The sequence below is a fragment of the Opisthorchis viverrini genome, assembly GCF_000715545.1.
Source record: "Opisthorchis viverrini unplaced genomic scaffold opera_v5_93, whole genome shotgun sequence".
In the NCBI taxonomy this organism is placed as follows: Eukaryota; Metazoa; Platyhelminthes; class Trematoda; order Opisthorchiida; family Opisthorchiidae; genus Opisthorchis; species Opisthorchis viverrini.
The window spans coordinates 144,086-165,967 of record NW_008751750.1 but is presented as its reverse complement, the minus strand read 5'-3'; the positions used below and the strand labels follow the sequence as shown (position 1 = coordinate 165,967).

The 21,882-nt window shown below is 43.5% G+C and overlaps 3 protein-coding genes across 3 annotated transcripts in view; 1 reads left to right on the top strand and 2 right to left on the bottom strand.

Annotated features, from left to right (window-relative positions):
* Positions 1–286: 286 nt before the first annotated feature.
* The window catches only part of T265_13696 (hypothetical protein), a gene marked incomplete at both ends in the record, with an annotated part of 51,592 nt that continues 29,996 nt past the window's right edge, over positions 287–21,882 (top strand). Inside the window, 14 exon segments of the mRNA XM_009170116.1 lie at positions 287–777; positions 2,438–2,717; positions 2,832–3,010; positions 4,382–4,622; positions 5,344–5,445; positions 8,145–8,295; positions 10,274–10,545; positions 11,228–11,387; positions 14,557–14,607; positions 15,227–15,396; positions 17,929–18,099; positions 18,756–18,908; positions 19,279–19,423; positions 20,682–20,817. Of these exon segments, the coding sequence (XP_009168380.1) occupies positions 436–777; positions 2,438–2,717; positions 2,832–3,010; positions 4,382–4,622; positions 5,344–5,445; positions 8,145–8,295; positions 10,274–10,545; positions 11,228–11,387; positions 14,557–14,607; positions 15,227–15,396; positions 17,929–18,099; positions 18,756–18,908; positions 19,279–19,423; positions 20,682–20,817 (2,553 nt within the window).
* Positions 4,472–4,705, bottom strand: T265_05153 (hypothetical protein; the record flags this gene model as incomplete). The annotated part of the gene is made up of 1 exon (XM_009170085.1): positions 4,472–4,705. One exon carries the CDS (start codon positions 4,703–4,705, stop codon positions 4,472–4,474), a length of 234 nt encoding a protein of 77 aa, XP_009168349.1.
* T265_05152 (hypothetical protein) overlaps positions 8,625–21,882 on the bottom strand; it is a gene marked incomplete at both ends in the record, with an annotated part of 28,221 nt that continues 14,963 nt past the window's right edge. Inside the window, 3 exons of the mRNA XM_009170084.1 lie at positions 8,625–8,712; positions 13,130–13,201; positions 18,262–18,406. Coding sequence (XP_009168348.1) covers positions 8,625–8,712; positions 13,130–13,201; positions 18,262–18,406 — 305 coding nt within the window. The remainder of the gene's footprint in view (positions 8,713–13,129; positions 13,202–18,261; positions 18,407–21,882) is intronic.

The following is a 21,882-nucleotide window of genomic DNA, read 5'->3' as shown; positions in this document are numbered from 1 at the left end:
CGGTTTGTTTCCGGGTGATTTTTAAGTATTGACTCAAGTGATTTGTGCTGCTTTCGAACAACAATCGATAATGTTTCTTTCAGAAGGAGTGACTTATCCCATCATCAGTTTGTGTTCCACAACAACATAGCGCCTGTGGTATGCTGATGATGCGCAGTAAGTGAAATTTTATGGCTCTTCTTCCATCGAGGTTTGTCTTTTTTGAGGATATCGTCCCGCACAAATCCTTTTTTCAGGCTCTTTTTGACGTTACCTATTTGTTTTCATTTGCCAGATGGTACCACCGGTCGTATTCCGACCCGGTAGGCGGGAAAATGTAATAGCTGGAGTTGCTGTTTAGCTGGGTTGATACGGTCCCACTCCGACGGCAGCGTATGGCAGGCGGTTTTATATGTCGAGTACAAGGCTTGATTCTGCTCTCTGGATTATTTATGCATGACAGTTCTACATCTATTGTTCAGGACGAAGTCAGTGGGTATTTCCTCTGCGTACCTAACCGGTTTCGTTAAAGTATGTCGATCTCTAGACATCCGTCTTCCGGATACTTTCAAGCAGTCGATCAACTGCACAGTAGTGGAGGGTGATCTGATTATATCATTCATTCGGTTGCCTACGGACGCATCCCTTCCGTACGTTCGTGAAATCACTGGCTCCTTATTAATTTACGATGTTCATGGCCTGGACAGCTTGGCACAACTACTACCCCGCTTGGTTTTGATCCGCGGACAGAATCTAATCGACCGTTATGCGATGGTGTTAAAAAGTACCAGCCTGAAAGTAAGTAGCGAATTTATTATCCATACGGGCACAAGAAGTAGCCTACGAATTCTCAGCAGACTTAAAATGTTTGACCCGACGGTTGAATGGGATGCTCTATTTTCATTAGCTCGACCTTTGTGTTGCTGCTATTCCTCTGTGCATAACATCTGTTGCATATAAACAAACATTTGACTCATTGGTAAGTGTAGTGTCCATCGAGGACCGAATATGGGATAGGTATCTCACGAGATGTTTGGGTGCTGTACGCTTCCTGTGATGGGACCTCCGTGATGCTCCTTGTACTTGGTAGGAGCCGTTGCAAGATATGACAGTTTACCTAAGCCAGCTGCCTTAATGACTCTGGTTTTAATCTGCATTATTTAATTGGGTCTGAGGGTGCAGACATCTCAAACTGATTGTAGTGAGCGTACACCAGACCCCTCCCAGTTCACTCCTAAAATTTTGAAGTTATTTGATTCAGAGCGGTGCAGAATTCTATACTTCAATGCACGCCATCGATGAGTACCGTCAGTTGACTACTATTACGCAGGCCAGGTAGAAAATCTTCAATGGGCGTGCCTATGTGGGGCAGTGGTTTCCGTACCGATGTTTCTTTCATCTAAATGTGTTTTTTTTGTGATAAAACACGAATGGTCCTTCGTTGCCTATATTCCCGAAGGGGCTCAGATAAGAAAATTTGCTCTTACTGTGTTTTCGATCAGTTAATGTGTTCTCTCTCTCGCTCGTTTGGGTTTCCTTGCTCTAATGATCCGGGCGTACTCATGAGGTCATGAGCTGTTCATACCGCTTCACAATTTGCATGTCGTCGAAAATGTGGCTCGGTGTTATATGTGACGTTGCAAGAGTAGGCTCACCATACAAAAGAGATGACGTTCTGAACCTAATCACTTCATACACTCTACCTCTGAATTTTCCATTCGCCTATTCTTCCTTGGATGCTAATCAAACCCACCCCTAAGAATGAGTTGGCGATGGTGTTCGTGCGGGTGTGTTTTACTGTCGAGGTTCCCGGGTCTCGAAAAACCATGTTCCTCTCGCTAGCCTAGATTCGCTGTCTTTCCTGTGCTAAACACCGGTGCGCTCGTTAAATTCTCGACATAATTTCCTGTAAATTGCGCGAAACCCAAACATCACATCAGGGATTGTGCACTTCCTGCATGGGGGTGTATTTGAAGTTCATTAGTAATCGTAGCTATGTTGATCTGAATAGGATTTTTTGGCACGCCCCTCATGTAGTACAAAGGTAATTTCAGTGAAGGGGTTGCATCCTCAGTGAACCGTACACGAACAAACTGTCCCTTTCGAATTTTCCCTGTATGAACGGAAGGAGACAGTTGAGGAGTGTACAGCTGAGTTTTCTTCAAACTGATCAGGGTGGTTGTATGGCGGTAATGTTAGTGAATGCGGCCACTCACTATACTAGTTGTTCCGGCTCGATATTTTTAATTAATGACCGAGACTCTTCATAGTCCCATCATTCAGACTACTAAAACTTGTGACAGATTCCTTGTGGAGTGATTGTTTTTGATAGAAACCGACTCGTTTTGCTACTTTATGGCGTGCATTTGAGACATTCGTACTAGTAGGTCCAGTTCATCTAACTTTTGATAGGCACCAACTACTTACGTGCTTCATCGTTTTCTCCACATCCTCGAAGGACGCTGCTCTCCCCTCTCTCCGTCTCATCCACCGAGGCGCTGTTCGGTTGGAAGGCAATCCTGATTTGTGCCATGTGCACACAGTAAACTGGGTGGCGTTGTCCGGCTACCGTTCGGATGCTGAAAGTATCTTAAAGGTCAATATGAATGGTGCCAGTTGCGCCGATCGGTGTCCTGCTCAGTGTTTATCGGTACCAATCACTACAGGGCCAGCAAATTTCCAGCAAAGAACTCCGTACACAAACGTTCTTTGTTGGTCTTCAAGCATTTGCCAGTCAAGTGAGTTGATCTGTGGACTCTACAGTACAAAAGACCCCTTTTTCACCTAGTTGTACCATATGCAGCCTTTGTTGTCCACGTCACTCACCGGACAGACCTTTTTCCTCACTCTAGTTTGCTCGGATCATTGTACTGAACATAACCTGGCCTGTCGGATACACGATACGGAAAGATGCTGTCATCCGGAATGTCTCGGAGGTTGCTACGATGATGGGCCACACATGTGTGTCTCCTGTTCCCATATGCTGTATGGTGGTTCCTGTGTCTCAGAGTGTCCTGAAGGAATGCTACGTGTAAGTACACTTTAACACCGATTACTCTCAGCGTGGGTTTACTCTCCCTTGCTAAAGATTTAGTCAAAGTGACCAAGCAGGATCTCTTCACGAAAGAGTAAACGAAGCCACCACCACCGTTGCTTATGATAGTTTTGGTTGTTGTTTTTTGTGCATCCGAGGAAACCTTTCTCAGCTGTTTGTAGACAAGAAAGTCCACTGACTTGTTGACCGAGCTCGACAATTGATTTGTAAGGTTACTAATGAGTTGTGGTTAATTTGCATAACAACAACTAACGAATCCACTCAGCTGTCAGTATTCCACAACGTCATCAGAGCCGACCCATTTTAACGTGACCTTCATAGATGATCGTTAACATGTGTGCACCATGCAGCACCATTTTGAACAGATACTCTTAAATCTGCGTAAGACTTTGGATCACCTCACGATGACATTTACTCATCTACCATAATTTCACTGAGGATCCCCACGTTCAAGTAAGCTGGTTTAGGGGTGATCCTGATGTTTTTGAGTACGTTGGGAGTCATGTGATACCTTAAATGGACGATGAATTACGAAGATACACCCTGATAAGAAAGTGAAAGTCACGGTGACTAGTCGGAGGTCGCGTGCCGCTTTTTAGCTGTATTACTTTTGTTTTTGTCACCCTGCGACGGATGATGGGCCTCAAGAAGGTGAAAACCGGTCGTGAACTGTCGAGATTTTGCAGCCTTGGGAGTAGTGTTTTACGTCTATAATTGCGATATCTCGAATACCGTACAAATTGCAACATAAGCCGATCAGGTGCAGCACACTCAGCTGAAGAAGGACATCATAAACTGAAGATTCAGCTGGGATTCTGGTAAGTCTTGACGGATGTTGCTGTGCATTTGCTAGATTTGTCAAGTTATCGGTCACAGCCAGGTTAGTCCAGTTAAAAGGTGTTCTGGTAATGTTATGGGCACTGGAGAATCAGTACTTGTGACGTCACCCTTTAGCGTGACGGTCGATTAGCATATCTGCATCAGTAAAGGGGGTATTTTCATCGGGATTTTCCATCTGTTTGCTGCTAATAAAGGAACACAAAGTGTGCCCCTCGATTCTGGAGGTTCATTCTTTCGAATGAATATGGGTGTGTTTAAAGGAGAGTGTCCTATTGGCAAAACCGTTTTCCCTTGTCACTTCCATGAGCATAGATTCATTTCTATTTGGAAAGGAACACAAAGTCAATCGGTTTGTTTCGAACCGATAGACCGCTATATTCGACTTTAAGAATAGCTCACCCCAGCTTATGTTTTAAGTTGGGTACTTCATCCTTCCCGTTTTCTCGCTGATCGTTATCGACAGGATGTGAGGAGCAGTTGATATGATCATGTCTGTTTTTCCCCAAGTACCTGAACCGCAGGTGCGTCACTCTTGAACAATGTTTATGGTCGATCCCGATGGCAGTTCAGTCCGATTCCATACTTAGCATGAGCAATTCAACTGAACCTGCAGAATATAATGGGGTTCCCGATTGGCACAGTTACGCTGTCTTCAATCAACGCTGTGTCGAAAATTGTCCCGTAGGCTACATCAGACACAATATCACTGGCCAGTGCGAACCATGTGATGAGCGCTGCTTCCGGAAAAGTAAGCTTTTCTGTTTGCGCTTCTGCTCGGTGTGCATAAGCTGAGAACGCCCATGTACGTCGTCTGCTGGTCTCAGCCGTCATTTGTTAACTCTGCTTCTTGAACATGATCTTTACCTGTTTGTAGCTGTGATTCTCAGTCTAACCAGCTGCTGGTTAATTCAGACAGTTGTTTGGTTGCTAACGAATAGGCATAATGTTTTGTATGACCATTCGTGGATCTTTGCAGGGGATCCGATAAGTACCAAACCGGATGTTCAAGATGAATATGTGATGAGACCCCGACAAGTTTAGTGTTTGTTGGGACTCATCAAATGACCGTGAAGATAAGTGACATGTCGAAGAATTTTCAGCAACCTTGTGAGTAGTTTCCTTTTCCTTGGTTGGAAGTTCCATCTTGTTACTTTTGGACCACGTGTCCACTGACCAGTTTATTTAGCGGTACAGCCACGGACGAGCTGTTACGTCCTATTTCGTATCAACGCACTGAAAATGTCACCTGGATTAGTGATGAAACGTTTGCAACCAGACTGGCTGGATCAACAGGCTCCTTATCCTGATAACAGCAGAAGGGAGTGTGTCTTTCGGCAGTGTATTTCAGCGGCGTGTTTATTTCACATCTTTCCAAGAACCGCATCCTTGCACATGTTGAGCACATCAAATAATACGGCAATCCTTTTTACGTTTCCTTGGATTGCACACACCTGGTTTTTGTATTGCAGGCTGTCCCGAATTCTTCATCCATACCTTGAATGATTTGGTCGCTCTCCAGGGCTGCTGGTCAGCCAAGGCAGTTTACATGAGCATCAGTGACGCCGATTCAGGTAATTCGATCACTACAGCTTGTGGGTTGATTATTGCCTTTTGTTTCGCTGCTTTTTTGTACAGTAATTGCATGAATTTCGAAATACAACCGCAGCGGTATCCGCTACTTACGCTGTTAGCGAATTCACAGACTTTTGGATGGCGTATACATATTGTGGTGGGACGTTTACAGATACGTGTTTGTTAGTTTGTTAGGTGTATCTCACCTTCAGTTAGATTACTATCTTTATTAAACTGTCTTTTCAAAACGTCCTCCATGGTATGACCATATTGCTACGGATAAAATCACAAGAAACATTATCATGCTGGTGTCTCAAGAACAGTCTGTGCGAATCACAATTATTCCCCTGATGAGACTGAATTTCGCTGATTTCTTTCAGGCCATTATGGAGCCGTACTGTTGTAAGCTTCCCAGCGAATACTGGAGACTCATTTTTAAGACACTGCCATGTTTTTTAGTTAAAACTTATTAGGAGTTCCGGGTTGGAATCAGCTCGAAGAGTGTTACAAATATCCAGCGCCATGTGATGTGTGATAAGGAGTTTTTAATAATTGTAAAGTCAAAACACAGCGTAGTGGAATAGGTTGCTGTAATCCGACGTTTCGGTTGCCATGGGCGGCCTTTCTCAAAGATTTATACAATCAACTGAATACGAGTCAAATGCCGCTACATTTGGGTCGGCTTATTATAATGGAATTGCTTGCTGACAGCGGCAAGCACCGGACTTCACCTAGGTGATCAGTGTTTAACGTGCAAAATGATGAGTCCTCAGTGTCATTCTACTTCTGAAGGCAAATCATCTTTTGATCTGCAGTAATTTATTTAGCCAATTTCAATTTTTGCCTAGAAAATCAACTAACATCATTCGCGTATGGTATCGCCGGATTTGGTTTGGTTAGGTTTATCCTCGAGGTACACCTTCGAGAGGGTGTTCCGAAGTGTTGCCTCAGTGTTCCCTCGTGTGTGTGTATTAGGGAAGGAGGAGTACTTTCTGCCCTTGGGCAATCAAATTTCATTTCCTCCTGGACGTATTCCAACATCTTTCGTAAGCAAAAGGTGTTGGGATTTTCTATTTCGTTTGGACCGGATGCTGCGGGTATTCAGTACTTACCTATTCATGCAAACGCACCGAGAGAAAATCTCAAATTTCTACAACGGTTACCAGCCCTCTTCACCTAGGTTATTAGGAAACTGTGGCTTTTCGACCCAGCCAAACGCGAGTGCGAACTAACCAATACGATGGATTTTTATGAAGGCCTGTTATTATGTAGCAGCTTCCTCCAGAAATATTGAATGTTTCCTTATCCGTCGACTGTTTTTGCCGTCGAGTGTTTTTAAGCCGTAAAACGTCATGTGACTAGGGCTGTTTGCGTTTTCGGCGTTTGTCGGCTAATTCATGACCTGTCCATTCAAGAAGTGTTTATGGGTGTGGTTAATGTATCAAGCATACTTGAGGCGAAATTTTTTCAGATTAATAGTTTATTAGTATATCTGGGCCAATAGTGGCGGAGGTAGTGTAGTTTTTGGAGGGGAACCACGCTGGAAGAAACCTTGTGCATTTGAAACTGCCTTCTCGATGGGGATCCTGATTTGACCAGAGAGTACCGCATTTTGTATTCCCTATTTGTCCAGGACAGCAGAGGGACTGTTCAGACGGGAGTGCTGTCAATGCGAATTCTACAAATTTTGCGCCTATTGACAACTGGGTAATGAAAAAATGTACAGCAGGTTTCAAGTGTTCGCGGCTCCACCTGACAGGAACTGACAGGCTGAGCAACCAGGACAGTTTGTGAGTCGTCGTCCGAGGTGTCTGGCAATCCAGTCTCAAGCGCTCAGATGTGATGAATCTGGTGCTTACGGCATGCACTGGTGGAGTGGTATTAGCGCGCTCGTCCCGTACGTTAGATATCCGGAGTTCAAACCCCAGTACGGGCAAGGATGTTCCCTGCTGATGATCTCTAATAAGAATGGCTTTTGAGCTCAGTGCTTCTTACCTTATTATGGACTCATCAAAACTATCGCGCCAGGACTGCCAGTGAACTATTCAAACGAGAATGATGTGACTTTGAGGTCTACGAATTCCACAGACATTTAGAACTAATACGCCACTGTTACGAAAGAAACACGACCCTCTGGTGTCGTGTTTTGCACAGAACACGGGTCCATTCATATCATCCCAACCCATCGCTGTGTCCAAAATGCCGTCCCATCCATCTGGGATTCCGGTGATACAGCTTAGCCCCTTTGAGACAAGTGATGTCCTATCCATGATCACCCATAGACTCAGCCCCTTTCAAGGATCTCCTGCCATTATCACCAGTTTAACTCACATGCAAGACAGGAACTCGGGACACTTGAATATTGCGGATGTCGAATGTTGGCATTCACCTTGATATGTCACGTGACTGTTTCATCCTTACTGCAGGTCGCTAGCCTATACTTCATCGCCGCTTTCTACTATGCATGAGCTGCAGGTGATTGATGTATAATAGGGTTTGTGGGGACGTGAGAGACCAGTATGGAGAACAGTCTGATCACCAGTATTTGCCACCCTATCGATCTATTTTAAAGGGATGCTACAACAAATGTTCTGCTTGTTTTGCCCGGGTAATTCCAGTAATCGTATTCCGTCGTTTAAATTACCTTTCTCTCTTCTACCGAATGGCTCTTATCAGAAGAATGACATATCCGTTCTAGATCAGACAGCAGAGGCATTGGCCCGTGGTTTTGCAACTCTTCGTGTAATTGAGCATAGCCTGAGAATCGTTCGATCCAACGCAATCACGTCCTTGGATTTTCTGGGCACCGTTGAACGGATTGGGTCAAGTGTGACCGAGGTCAATCACACGTAAGTCGTTTTCGCTCACATTGACGGCGTATTTTTACCCTTAGCTATGCGTCCATTGTACTGATGACGTTTACGGCTCACAGATCAGCCACTGTTCCTCATTACTATTTCACTGTCTCTGTAAATCTAGTTTTTTGTCGATATTTTGCGTCGCTTGAGATCTACCATGGCTATGTACGCTTACTTGTACTGTATCACCTACATGGATTTATACTGTGTCAGGTTTCGTGGGACCCTATGCGCTTTTTATGATCAACATGATGTTCATCGGAATGTTCGCATCCATTTATTTAACCAGTGCTATGTCAGAGAAAGGCTTTTCGCACAGTTTATTTGTCAAGATACTTTTCAAATTCAAGGCTGTAGTGAGTGCCGTTCCTTCCGAAGTCCAGACTACGGTGTGCATAAGTAATTATCCTGAAAAGTACAGAACAGTTTTGATTTGGTTCCTTATGGCTAGTTTCAACTTGGCAACCTGAACAAAATTTACGGTGGTTTCGACTGAATATCCACTGAGGTTTAAACATAGATCATGATTATTACCTCAAAACAGTGTTGTTAACGTCAGTATTGCCTGGTTGCTTCGTTAAACTTCGCTTCTCAAGGCACCCACGTCGGAATATCCACTTAACCCAAATTTATCTTAGTAAAAGCAATGCTGTAGGTCAAACTCATCGTCCCATATTGTCAAGATTAGGCAATATCTTATCTGATCCTTCAGAAACCATACTGAAAATGGTCTTTACTTGAGAAACAGTTCCGTTCTTGACTTTAAGCATTTTCAAGGACATATTTTCACAAACTAGCAACATAATCTTTAATACTTTGTCCATGCAACTGCAGGATAGGTACGCACCTACAGCCTGCATTGACTCTAAAAATTACTTATTTCATATTCAGCGTTTGCAGCATAGCGGAAGTTGACTGACTGCAGTATGCCGGCTTAAGGTAGTATTTGTTAGCGAACCCAAATCACTTGAGCAGCAAGCAAGGCTTGTTAAATTAAGGACTTATGCCGCGCATGATTAACCCTTGCTGGTAAGAGGTTTGTGGGGGATCGGCCGAGAAGCGTCAAGACGAAATGGAAGCGTTTAAGTGCTGGGCTTTATTGCTTTCCTGACTGCGGCCGACGTGATTTTGTTTGCATGTGGCTGGGTAACACGTGACATCTGTTGCGACCATACCAGTAAGACTACCCAGCTGAATTTTGTGTTATTGTGTTCGGGTCTGATTCACGAATTACTCGAGAAGGATATTTGGTCAGTCCCTTGCATACTGTTTATAATCCGATATGATGCTCAGGTGTGTTTGCTTCATTCATTGTCGAAGGTTTAGACAAGTCGCTGATAGTTTTTCCCAGAACTTTTTTCACTTTTAAGTACCCAACGCTTCCTACTCCACTTGGTTGTTCCTCATTGTTGTACGTTACTTGGGAGCTGGTTAATTGCTGTCACCACTAGTGTACAGAACCTCCAATAAGACTAGTAAGTGATGGACGGATGTCTTACAGTAAACAAATGTGGGATGATTCTTAGCATGTGAAATCCTGAAATCTCTAATCATGTCGTTACAGGCTTGAGTACATTTAGAGCCAGAAAGTCGTTCATTCTGGGCTTCTCGGTATACTGAGTGCAATGTCCCATCCAGAACGGGTAGAGTCTAATCGGTATCCTTGTGAGTTTGTAATTTTTATGAACAAAAGGGGCTGTGTTTCTTCGATTTCACAGTTTCCGTGTGCCTTTTCGCCATCATGCATCCAATCTCGTCTGTTGTCAGCTAGTTCATAATTCTTTCCAGATAACTATGAAATTTTGTCGCACTAGTTTGACGTTCGAAAAACGTGATGCCAATCACTGCGTGGCTTTATTTGTGGACTGCCCATGTGAAATTTTTCTGTGTCCCAGCACTATTGTTCCTTGAATGAAAACACTTCCATCGACAATTCTTCATTTCATCCATTTCGTTCTCCTCTTTGTAGGATAACGTTAGAAGTCTCTGAGAATGAGAACCTTAGAACCCTATGGTCCCCGAATGGGGGTTTCCCTCACGTGATCAATAGTTCGAACTATGGCGCTGGTTTAGAGGTGTGGTCCCCGAGCTCAGTCCGTTTCACCCAAAATAGTCGACTATGCCCGGCATCAGTCTTCCGTTTGTTTGACACTGGTGCCTTGGTACTCATGCCTCACGGTCGTTCTCTCAGTGAGGCTGAACAGAACCTGATCCGTGTCACTAACGGTGAACTTGTTTATTGTGAGTCATTCCTATCATTGTCTTGCATGTCTCTTCACCTGCACCATGTATGACGCATCGACGGGTTAGCGACCGGATGTATTGTATCTTGGGTGTTGCACACAGCAGACTGAAGTTCCTCTGAACTGCTTTCTATATAGCCGGTCCCAACACCTTGTTCCTCATCTCCCTGTTCATCGTCGTTAGCATGACATCAGTTTGCTGAACATTGGCTGGCACTGCAAAACACCATAGAATCTTTGGAGTATCTGCACAACACTACCGTCAGTTTCTGTCAGTTTCTTTCCAGATTGTCTGATTGAGCGGTTGGAGGTGTAGGCACCTCAGTATGCTTGACATAGGCCAGCACTAGGTCCCCTCCCTCACCCATTTTTTTCTTCTCTTCACTGTAGGGCTTTGTATACAATTATATATATATATATATATATAACTAGACGACCTTATGGTTGTACGGCAGTGAAGCATCAGTGCCAACACTGATGTTGCTGTCAGGGCTTTTAATACAATTATATATATATATATATAACTAGACGAACCTTATGATTGTACAACAGTGAAGCATCAGTGCGAACACTGATGTTGCTGTCTTAGATGATGATGATGACAACACTACCGGTTCCTTGTTTGACGTACGCACACCCAAATGTCCAGTTAGCTTATTAGCTGTTGTTGTTCTTTTCAGGTAACATTGCGACGTTCAGCCTGGAGCTAAATGATCTGACTTCTTCAAATGTTCGCATTCAATGGCCGCAAGTTAATTTTCAATCTTCGGACACCGGCGCTCCAAACATGCCCTTACATACAGACACAGTTACACTCACGCTGCTCCATCAGTGTCGTGTGTGAGTTTTACTGTACAAGGACATGAACCGATTATATACTGAGCCAGTTTGCCTGGGCTTTGTGCTATCTGTAACCCGAATTGGTGCTTTTTCAACCGTTCCACTTTGTTTTTTCTCTGAGCCAAGGTCCCATTTTTTGACGAAACGCTGCTTCAAACCTACCCATTGTTCTTATTGTTCTTTTTCTCACGAGAGATATACTAAACGCATCAGCTACACCAGTACTGAGTGCACTAGTATTTCTTTAGGAGATATTAAATGCGGGCCATAATTCTCGGTGTGTCTGTTGGATGGTATATGCCATAAAAATCAATTTCTGTCGTACACCACATATTTGGAACAAGTAGCGAACTAGTTGGCCCACTGCCGCCCAAGTATAACGCTATTAGTGATGCATTCTAAGTTGTTTTCAAGCGATCCAGGTTTCAAGAGTCATCTGTGGGAGGTACTCATCAGCAGGTCTAAATAATCAATCAGATGAAATCCTGATTCATTTCGAAGATGGCATGCACTTCACAGTCGTCCAATTTTCGTTAGGGGTGACTTAACCGGGAATCCAAAGGACGCCCAACCTATCGACAATGTTGGCCTTAAACTTCCTCACCTGTTTACTTCATTTAGAGAAATTGTAATCGCGACGTGGGTGAAGATTTGTAGAATATCACATCATCTGGAGCCAGCAATAGTGAGATGATAACTTGTGGCTGCCCTGAATGGCAGATAAAGGAATCTACGACGTACTGCTCATAAGGTTTCTGAAAATTCGTCGACATCCCGCGACCGGTTTTGCCCTTCGTGGGGCACATCAGGTAGGCGCAGTCCCCGAGTATTCGGTCAACCTACTTGAAACCAAATTGCACGAAATTAGCGAATATACACTCATTTACAAACTAATTTGTTTGTTCGAGAGACTCACCTGGAACCCAGCTGAATCTCTCGGTTGTGATGTTTCCATGCATTGCGATATCTCGAATATCGTAGCTACTGAAACATGAGGTGGCCAGGTGCAGCACATTCAGTTACCTGGATACACCGCAAACGAGAGATTCAGGTGGGTTCCAGATGAGTCTCTCGAAAAACCAAATTAGTTTGCAAATAAGTGTATATTCGCGAATCTATGACGTATTATTCCAGAGTGATAAACGTTTGTACATTCTGTCCACTTTGTGGATCGAGAATATCTGGAGAATGATGGTGATAATAGTTTCGTATTGTTTTTCAGCTGAACGCCCTTTACGTTACCATTATGTTCTATCTGAAACAAAATTGGAGAGAGCAAGCGATACACACTCAGTTGCACACTAATTTGGTTTTGATGGGAGACTCGGCTGAATCTTATTTGGCGAATTCCGTCTAATTTGGGTTCACGTAGAGCATGAGGTTAAAGTAAACTTTTGAATTGTGCCTACCCGATTAACCAAACCGCCCATGGCCTGTCGAAGTTTTCCGTAACCTTGTGAATAGTCTTCTACGTCAACACCAGGCTATACATCCTTTTTCTAAGGAAAAACAATCGGTTCTTATTAAGAATGATAAATAAAATAAATGAATAAGTACTGAAATAAAATATTCACTTTGTTTTATAGCTGGAAATCGGTTTTTTCATCCAGCCAAAATGCCTGTGTTGCAGGTCACTTTCACAGGTAACATTCAGTGTTTCGAAATAGATGGTGCTAAAATGAATCTGATATCCGAACTATACACTCATCCGCACGCCAACTTGGTTTTAACGCGAGACTTACCTGGAACCCAGATAAATCTCTCGTCCATGATGTTCGTTTTCAGCTGAGTTCCAAGTGACTCTCCGGTGAAAGCTAAAAGCAGATGAGTGTATAAGTCGAATTTTTTGCAATCTGAATTCATATGAAACAAAAACTTGGGAACTGCGCCTGAATGGCTCAACAAAAAGAGGAAATCAGTGTCGAAGAGTTTTCAGCAACTGTATTAGTGTTATGTTACGTCTATACACGAGTTTGATGTACTTAGTAAGAGTAGAATAGCGTATATAGAACTTCAGAGTCAGTACACACTTTGTGCTACTCGGCTGATCGACGTAGTGCTGAAATTTCATATTCATTGTGTTGATTCCCCAAGCTACTTGACTTGTTTAACAGCTTGGTCTGCACCACCGTGAAATGCATCGACAAGTTCTAATGTGATGGTAGGGCTGGAAGATATAACTGGGTCAACTTCGTTGGTGTTGATATTGGGTTAAATGACTTGTAGGCACCTCGAATGTTTGTAGTTGGTTGCCAACCGATGGGCCTCCCATTTTCCGTCATTAGCTTACAGAATTCCATGAATACAGTTCGACGTAGTTTCGTGACACTGAAGTATCGGTCTTCTGTGTCGGTATTCCTTCCATTGTTGCTGAGCAGCTCGCTCCTTAGAGCTTTTAACTCAGTCATGTTTTGGAGTGATATGTCGATTTCGAACTGGAGTTTGGTATTTGTCCCTCTTATACGATTACTTTGACAGCATATCTCAAGAGGTGATTGAGGGAGGTATTTCGGGAATAACGGAGCTTTCGTGCCATCACTACGGAGAAATACCATCAAGGATGTTGCAGTTAGTGTGAAACATCAGCAATTCACTGTAATAATCGATCAGCGGTAGCACCCTTTCGGTGCCCAACTGCCATGCCACCCGAAGGAAGCACGAGTGCCAGGTTGCCCAAGCCTAGACAGGGGAAGTCAAGATGCAGAGATCGGATTCGAAGCACGGACCTTCTGGTCAGTAAATCTGCGCTCTAACCACTGAGCCATCTCACAATTTACTACCGTTTGCCTGCTGTAAACTACTTGCCACTAACACAAAAGTGGATGAAACAAACCAAGTCTAAACCTTTAAGGATGGTTACACCCTCATGGGGTGTAGGTAGTTAGGCATAACAATTCACTTCCATTTTAACGCTGCTTTCTTATTTGAGGAGTTTCTGCTTTTATTTGGCCGTGATACAGCTGTTTCGCCAAGGTACAGGATAAGGAGAGATAATGCTTTCAAGTACGCTGCCATAAACTGGACACAACTCACCAATTTATCGGGCCACACACTCTGCCGTTTGGTTTTTACAGGTACCCTACATCCAGTTGAGATTTCGTTAGAGTATGTGTAAACGTAATTTTGGGTCACTTCATACCATCACAACTTTCTCAATCTCCCATCCTAGTCTGGAGGATCATCTGAACCTAGAGGGACACGATATTGACGAATCACCTGGGTAAGTGGTTGTTCTCGCTTCGGAAGTGTGGTTTGACTCACCTTTTCTTATCCTGTTTCTTCATCTTGAGTAGTATCTATTGTGTTGGCATTGTCTGGGTTGTACGTATTTCCGCACAAAATTCCAGGGCAGTGAATGGCCACCCGTGGGCTGTTCGCTACAATCATCCTAGTCGATGTTTTATTCGTCGGCAAAAGTCTGAGTTGTTTCTAGTGTAGGGAGTTTTAGGAAGTTTCAATTGAGATTATCCCGTAAGTGAAACCAGTCCATTGTGAAAAGCTGGGAATCACTGTACGACTTATCCTTATTGGAGATCGTCAGAAGTGCGCACCTCACGAAACTCCAAGTGGAGCTTCCAAATAAGAATGAAACAGCTGTACAATGCTTCTCCGATTTCTAGCAAGACAAAATTTCAATGTGAATGCCAGTTTAGTTTACCTGACTGTCAAGAACGAACTGTGTCCAACAGGTCTATGTGAGATAATGAAGTTGTGAATCCATCTTAGAAGCATACTGAGCCCGCATTCTCATCAATTTTTCCATTTTTTTTATACCGCGCGTGTAATGTTTGCGTTTTTTGTCGTCTTCATCAGGTTTTCGCTCACATTGTTCCCTCCAGGTGTCGAATATTTCAAGTGTCGTGTGCGATATACACGGATAGCAAGTGCTATTACCAACTGAGTGGGCTTGAGGCAGCGACTTCCTACTCAGTACGCATAGAGATTCGATACCCATTGCTAAGAAACCGGCTTTACAGTGAACGTGTGCAATTTACCACGGCTACAGCGAGTAAGTATACGCGGAAAAGCGCTAACGCTTGCCGCGTTATTAATTCAGTTTCTCTTTTCGATAGAGTATGTCTGGTGTACAATGTTGGAGATAATTGTTGCTCCTCATTTCGTCTAGGTATGAAGTCAAATGTGTGGTATCTTAGGAAATTTACTCTTTGCTTGCTCGTGGTATTAAACTAGAAAAAGGGCAGCAATCCAGTCACAATTGAGCTTGCGTGAGCCATAGCTTTCAACGCTTTGCTGTCTTCATCTGAATATCCTCCTATATTCGAAGAATAAAAATGTCTGTGGTGCTGGGATTAGTATACGTTGATACGCTGATAAACTGAACTGAATGGCGAACTGTGTTCAGTTGAAATCTCAGCGAGTGCGGTATGCCCACCTAAGTGACGAGTCATGAAGTACACTTGCACGTGTGCCTTGTCCGTTTTGTTGCAGAGCATTATCCTACAGTTTTTTTGCCTACTTTGCCTCTCTCTCTATATATATACTATAATGTAGAGCCTGAAAAATGCCCCATACTTGACACTTGGTGACAGTTCTACACAAAGGTGACCAAATTTCCTATGGAATCCTATTCGTTATAGCGGGCAACTCACCTGTGTCCAATCAGTCTGCCACAGAGACTAGTTCCATCACACCTTATCGGGTCACGTGGTTGATAATCTACTGCAATGGTTCATGAGCGGATAGGACTTGCATAGGCGGCAATGTATGTTATCAGTCTTTTTAAGTTAGCGGGCTGCCGCTTCTTGAACCTTGGAGGCGCAGGAACCGCCGTCACAAGAGGGCACATTCTTGGAGGGAACGATCATTTTTCCGATGAGTTTGGCCTGTGAAGCTGAGAAATAGTGATTCGTTGCGGGACTCGCGCTTTCATTCACTCCATCTGAACCTGGTAACCACAACACGCCGGAAATTGGTTTAACGGTCTTCTTTTGAGCAACAACCGTGTGATATGGTACCACTGATCACAATGACCGCAGATGCTTGACTTCTTGTTCACCATTTGTTCTATTGGTATCAAGGTTCCAACAGTTTGTTTTTATTTAGCAAGTAGTATGGATTTTCCTGACATTTCGTCTTTGGATAATATCGTTTATGGACCGCCTCGCAATGAGCTCTACTATCCGTTTCCAACAGAGTCATGTTCTTTCGCCAATTGAATCGTGCTACTGGCATTTTGTAAGCCCAACGCACATCGCTTCACACAATATCAAATGAGGTTTTTGCATATGGGCCGATGTCCGAAGTACTTCCTGCCCAACATGACTACAGATTGCTATTTTGTCATCAAAAGCTAATAAGCATTTGATCATAAGCTTATTTTCATTTAACTATGGGGTAATAACGCTTGCTCCCCACCTCGGATGACCGTACTGTTGTGCAACAGCCACTACATTAATGCAGCCAGAGCATAAACTGTTTGACCCGTCTGATCTCCAACTTGATAAGCTGTGGAAGACTAAAGGGGATACCTGAACCTACCTTTTTCTCGTCTCTCATGCTTCTTAACTTGCAAACTGCCTACCCTATATTTCAAGGTTCACTGGAACCACGTGACTCTTAGAATCAAAAACATACATGATTTTTATTACTCATTGAAAATAAGCTTCACTTCTTTACTTCTGTTTCAGGCTTGAAACAGCATCTTAACATACGTACATAATGAAAAATACTGCGAGTCGGAGAGACATGCAACTTATACTCTGTAAAAAGACTACGTCATGATTGGGACCATTCTTCTCTCACTACCTCTGATCCAGTGTTGCGGAGATATCTGTATTTTTTGTTTTGTACTGGCGGTGACTATGTTTCCGAATTATATAATCACACCGGGTGAACTTAGGGGTTGTATACCCTAATTCGGCTAGAAATAGGTGCTGAAAGTATGCGAACAAGGTTGAATCATGATGTGGCTGATGAACGCTGTGCTTCATGCAAAATATCTACGCATCAGCCTTTGCTCACCATCATCATCATCACCATCAAGGACAGCAACATCAGTGTTGACACTGATGCTTCACTGCCGTACCTGAGCTGCACATGACTGCCTTTTATCATAAGCGACTTTGTAGTGTTCCTTAGTTTTCCAGCCTTATTGGTGAGTGCCTATAAATTGATTTGAATTTACGTTAAGCTGTTCACTGTGTCAGTGTTCAGGATCATGGCGACGTTTTGTCAGAAAAATGAGATGTTTCGAAAGAGGGGCTATTCTCTAATTCACATGGTGTTTGATGGTTTCTCTGTTCTTCGGATACTATGCGAATTACAAGAACCCCAGAGACACATATTCGTCTCCACCAGAACTGCGCGAAACGATGACTAAATAGCCCTGAAAGTCCCCAGTTCATGGTGTGAATTACCTAACAATAGAGACCACCAAACTGTTTATTTGTGATCATTTTTTCCGATTACACGTTGTGCACTTGGACAGTGTTTTAGTCCTTGTGCACCAACCCGTTTTTGACAGCCTTTGCACATTAACTCCATGTCTTTTCCCTTTTCCCGTCTATTTTATCTGTCACAGACCCCTCTGCTCCTCGCTACGCTTGGTTGGGCTTGAATGGAGACGATTCATTGCGTCTCACTTGGATGAACCCATTGCATCCGAATGGTGTTGTTAGCCACTACCTGATCTGGGTCAGGTTACTGTCACCTCAGAAGGTTAATTTCACGTCGCACGACTTCTGCATCAAAAGTTTGTCCAGAACATAGTTTTGGCTTAATTGCTGATCATCCATCTTATGTACGAATCTCCAACCTCTGCTAACCTATGAAGCCACAATAGCTTGATTCCATCACTTGGCTGTAGAAGTTTGCACAAATGAGACCGAACGACCACAGAAGGCAGAAAGCTTACCTGGGTAGATCGGAAAGAAAACTGAGATAACGGCAATACGAGAAGCATTGTCTGCAAGTTGGTGGAATGGACAGATTCGTGCGAGATGGCTGCTGTTCTACCCTGGAGGAAATTTCGCCCAGACTATTCAGGATCCAGTCAGGTTCTGAAATCGAAAAAAACTATGTGGTAATGCGCATTCGGCAAGGAAGACGAGAAAGACATCCCACAACCGTGAACTAATGCAGACTCGGAAAATTCTACCATCATTGATCAAGTTGAGCAACACTTGGGAAAATGGTAAAAATCCGCTTCAGTGGACACCATCTCAGTTGTAGCAAAACACACGTTTCTTTCTTATTAAGTGACAGTTCATTGGCTTCTAAGTATGGCAAAGATATAAGACGTATGAAATACGCGTGGTGTATGCCTAGATAGCGATGGATTGGGGCTAAGACAATAAGTATATGGTCATCCAAAAAAGCAAGGTGTTGGTCGTTGGTTTGTTCGCTGAGCTGGGAAATTTGATTGCAAACGTTTCATCGCCAATCGAGGTGACATCATCAGTACGTTATTGTGGAGCGTAGGAGTGCGTAGCGGTGGGTTGGTGGTTGTGCACAACCACCACAATAACGCACTGATGATGTCACCTCGATTGGTGATGAAACGTTTGCAATCAAATCGCCCAGCTCAGCGAACAAACCAACGACCAACACCTTGCTTTTTTGGATGACCATATACTTATTGTCTTAGCCCCAATCCATCGCTATCTAGGCATACACCACGCGTATTTCATACGTCTTATATCTTTGCCATACTTAGAAGCCAATGAACTGTCACTTAATAAGAAAGAAACGTGTGTTTTGCTACAACTGAGATGGTGTCCACTGAAGCGGATTTTTACCATTTTCCCAAGTGTTGCTCAACTTGATCAATGATGGTAGAATTTTCCGAGTCTGCATTAGTTCACGGTTGTGGGATGTCTTTCTCGTCTTCCTTGCCGAATGCGCATTACCACATAGTTTTTTTCGATTTCAGAACCTGACTGGATCCTGAATAGTCTGGGCGAAATTTCCTCCAGGGTAGAACAGCAGCCATCTCGCACGAATCTGTCCATTCCACCAACTTGCAGACAATGCTTCTCGTATTGCCGTTATCTCAGTTTTCTTTCCGATCTACCCAGGTAAGCTTTCTGCCTTCTGTGGTCGTTCGGTCTCATTTGTGCAAACTTCTACAGCCAAGTGATGGAATCAAGCTATTGTGGCTTCATAGGTTAGCAGAGGTTGGAGATTCGCAGTTGTCAAGAGACTTTCCAGTTCTAGTAGGACGGGTCTATGTGAAGCACAGACATAGGACTTATGATGGAGAATGTTACGTACTAACATGACAGCGGAATCACGTGGCTCCGAGGAATTTAGCAGTGATCATTGGAACTCTTTGTTTCCAGCTCCAATAAGGTCCTATAGGCCTACAAATGTTTCGGGGGAACAAATCACACGCAATGGCTTAGGGTACGGCCAGGGCCCATGCGAAGCGACTTCTATGACGGTGGGCGGTTGCATGGAAAATTTCGCTTCTCGTCTTTCGTTTTGTTCCGATTTGGACTTTTCTTGGTTTTCATATCACATCAATTCCCGCGAGCTGTTCTACCCTCTCGTTCAGGAGGCGGTTTTTGTATGAATCCAGCTACAATAACTGTCGGGGAGCTTTCTTCGACTTGTCTGTTTGCTCTCCACCTCCTACGCCTTCCGCAAAAAAGTATCAGTTGTCTAGCAACTCCATGTGGAACCTTTAGTTGACATAAAGTTCAATATATCGGCCAAAAGCTTAACGGGGAGACGCGATTTGCCCTCTTGTGATTGATTGGGAGTGCGATCTTTTTGTGGGTTGTCTTTGTGTCAAAGTAGTAGAGGTTTCGTTAATTTTTGTGCGGTAGCATAGCTCCACTGTTCCTCACTGTTGTTGCTCTGTGTTGGTAATTTTTTACCGACCTTTATTATGTTCATACTTGGCCTCGGATATCTGTCCATACAAGTACTATTTGTTTCTCGACCAGTGGCATTTTCAGCTCTGAATTTCCGGTTTTCTGCGAGACCCACGCGTACTTTCTTCAAATAGTCCTTTTTTTATTACGACTACATGTAATTCATTCTCCTACTGAATGATAGTAAATGTTCCACGTCAAATTCTATCGGTATCGGTGCATCAACACTTTTACCTGAAGGTAGATCATTAAAAACGATAAAAGATCTATGGCTAACAGATCAGTTTATATTTCTTCAACTGTGCAGATGGTCGAAATATAGATATCAAAGAATCTCCAGATATTGAACTCCGTGGTTATATCTCCGAGACCCGATACACACGTGAAACCATCTGATACAGTGATATCATATATCACAGATTATGGTTTTCTAGTTCATTTCACTTTTTAATTCAAGTTCTGAAGACGTGTCCTCGTCGGATGTTCCTTGGCCCTTCTCTGTTAGCCGCTGGACTCTGGATGACAAGGAGGAGCTACTCCCTGTTTACGTTGGTATGTTGATAACAATTCATGCACAGCCCACTACCGATTTCGTGGATTGTTGGACTCGCCAGTTTAGCTTCCTCCCCGATTATCCATCAATTTCATTTCGTACTTGCAGACTAAAACGGTGTTGATTAGAGACTCGACTGCATTACTTGTGTACCTGTTCTTCATTAATCTTAGGAGTTGGAGAATACTTTTAAACGGGAGATTCATGCGACTATCCGATTAAATTCGTCATAGAAATCAAGCGAACATGTATTTCCACATACCTCGTGTTTTCCTACCTCTCAGAGGGAGTTCGAGAAAACTCTGACGTTTAGCCCATTTGTAGATCTGACCATACCAGGGGATAACTGCATGTCGCTCCGTTGTTCTGAACTTCTGTTCATGTGGGAAGTGCTATGTCTTTTTTGGATGGTGGACCGAAAGGCCTTAGTTATGAAGTGGGGCACACTGGTGAACAAGTTAGCTCTCTTAGTAGGGCGTCACCAATTGATTTAAGTAGTTCTGTAGACATTTCATCTTTACCAAGGGGCATACCACTTTTGAAGGCAACGGTAGTATCGCGCACTTCTTCGACTTGGTATTGTAGTTAGTTTTAGTCCATTGTTGAGAGTTTGCTGGTCGATGTAAAGCAGTTATTTGGTGACTGCAAAGTCTGAAGATTACGCAACAATGGCTGGATTGTAAACGCGTCGAAACGTCATCTTCATTTATCGTTTTGGTTATCGCTTATTTTCTGGCGGCCACCGAGGTTGTGCTCTGTTCATGCCTTCAAGTGTTCGATTAACACCCTTTACATTCGTCCCTCATTCTCGTTCGTACTGTTGATGATGATGATGACCGGTCTCGTTCGAGGAGATCGTGTGAACTGGTTACTTTAATAATTTCGACAGTGCAGCTTGTTGATGAACACAAATAAACGAAATATACTGTCTTTATGGTGATTGCCTCTGCGAGATCATGCTTATTTGACTGCCTCTACCGTACGGCGTTCATTCTGGACTGGCGGCCTCAGCGCTCTATCTCAGAACTTTTCCAGTGCCAGCTAATCCAGCTGTTTGGTTAACGGGGCTGTGAAGTCTATTTATTGACGAATATTTCAGTTTATA